The sequence below is a fragment of the Penaeus monodon genome, chromosome 25 (genome assembly GCF_015228065.2).
Source record: "Penaeus monodon isolate SGIC_2016 chromosome 25, NSTDA_Pmon_1, whole genome shotgun sequence".
In the NCBI taxonomy this organism is placed as follows: Eukaryota; Metazoa; Arthropoda; class Malacostraca; order Decapoda; family Penaeidae; genus Penaeus; species Penaeus monodon.
Window position 1 is genome coordinate 14,314,798 of NC_051410.1, and position 1,552 is coordinate 14,316,349.

The 1,552-nt window shown below is 44.4% G+C and overlaps 1 protein-coding gene across 1 annotated transcript in view; it reads left to right on the top strand.

The window, feature by feature from the left end:
• The window catches only part of LOC119589322 (homeobox protein homothorax-like), a 211,183-nt gene extending 209,646 nt beyond the window's left edge, over window positions 1-1,537 (top strand). The window contains exons 7-8 of the mRNA XM_037937943.1: window positions 712-839; window positions 1,412-1,537. Coding sequence (XP_037793871.1) covers window positions 712-839; window positions 1,412-1,537 — 254 coding nt within the window. The remainder of the gene's footprint in view (window positions 1-711; window positions 840-1,411) is intronic.
• Window positions 1,538-1,552: the final 15 nt, after the last annotated feature.

Here is a 1,552-nt window from a genome sequence, read left to right on the forward strand (position 1 = left end):
AACTCTGCATTAATTCCCCTATTCCCCTCTTCTCTGTTTTGGTTATTAGTTAAAAACTCCCACGTGGTGGAAATTGACAAGTAAAAAGGACAGAACATAATAAATAGAGGAATAACGGGAGGGTTCGAGACGCAGGCTTTCAAATTCTAATAGGATATTTTCAAGCTCAAGGGTGACAGTTGGTGGGGCTTGTATGCATATGTTAAGGTCGCGGTGTAATAATGGTTCAAGTTAGTGTGTTATTCACGGACAAGGTGGATCCCCAGGCCAAGTTCCTTGCCTTATCCTGCAACTTAAGTTAGGCTAAGTTAGGGATCTGATCTCAAGCGGGGGGGGGGGATAGTATGGATTTTAGCTTTTTTTTTCTCTCTCTTTCTGTAGATGCTTCTTCTTAATGTTTTATATTATTTCTTTTCCTTTCATTCCTTCCTTCTTTGTTTCTCTTTCTGTTCATATTATCTATATTTCTCTCACGAAAACTCGTGTCGCCCCGATCCGCTCGTCCTTCGCCCGAATGCACGAGGTGTGATTCAGCAAGTTCCTTTGTGGCGCGATATAAACTGAGTCGTTTTCGCCCGTCCGTATTTTCTCCAAGTTACGTAATGAAGCTCGTGTTTCCGACGCGCTCTTTACGTCCACCGACTCGCAAGTGGTTTAATGGCATGTTTGCCGTACTTGTCACTCTTACTAAAGACTTGATTGTCGCTTGAGGTTGCGGGTTAATGCTCGTCCCTGTCGTCCCTGTCAACGCTATTGTTCTTTTTGATATCATAATTCGGCTGCGAGGAAGCTGTGCCCGCGAGGGTGTTGGCGGCGGTGATGCTGCAACTTTGGATAACGTAATCGCGTAATTGTTGATGCTGACGTCACAGCAGAAAAGTGGCTCCGATGCTTATGAGACTAATGATATTAAATGCCACAGAATGAGCACATCCGGGTCACTAAGTATCTTCCCCGTGTTCTCCGCACAGACAGAATAGAACACAAGGTTTTCATTGGATCAAAAAGCGGCCGTTTCCACCAATCACAAACGCACTCCTGGAACTGGAAGCCAATCGGGAGTTCCTGTGAAATTTATCCCCGCGGTGTTACATAGCGAAGTTACGACACGGGAGGGAAAAATCGCCCCCTCCCCAGAGTTCCTATCACTGGTTCACTCGGAAAATATTGAGACTAGCGCATTTGCTGTTCAATTTTACCCAGATTAATTATCTCCCCTTTCGGACCAAAAAGCACAGAAGGAATGTTGTTTCAGTTTGTTTTGTAATTGTAGTTGTATATTTTTCTTCTTTCCCGCTCTTTTAGTGTTCAGAGGTTTCTGTTTTTGTATATATTGCTGTGGAAATAACGTGTAATGATTGCCGTTGAATTCATGTCTATTTTAAGATGCAGAATAAACATTAATAACTAGGAGTCTCTGAGTCTGGAGAGTCACCTCATCAGCCCCGCATTTCCCAACAAGCCCTCTCGAGTGCACAAGAACTCCGCCACATGCACACCGCATCATGCATTGCATCATGCGAGTGCGTCTCCGTGACCCAGCGCAGATATT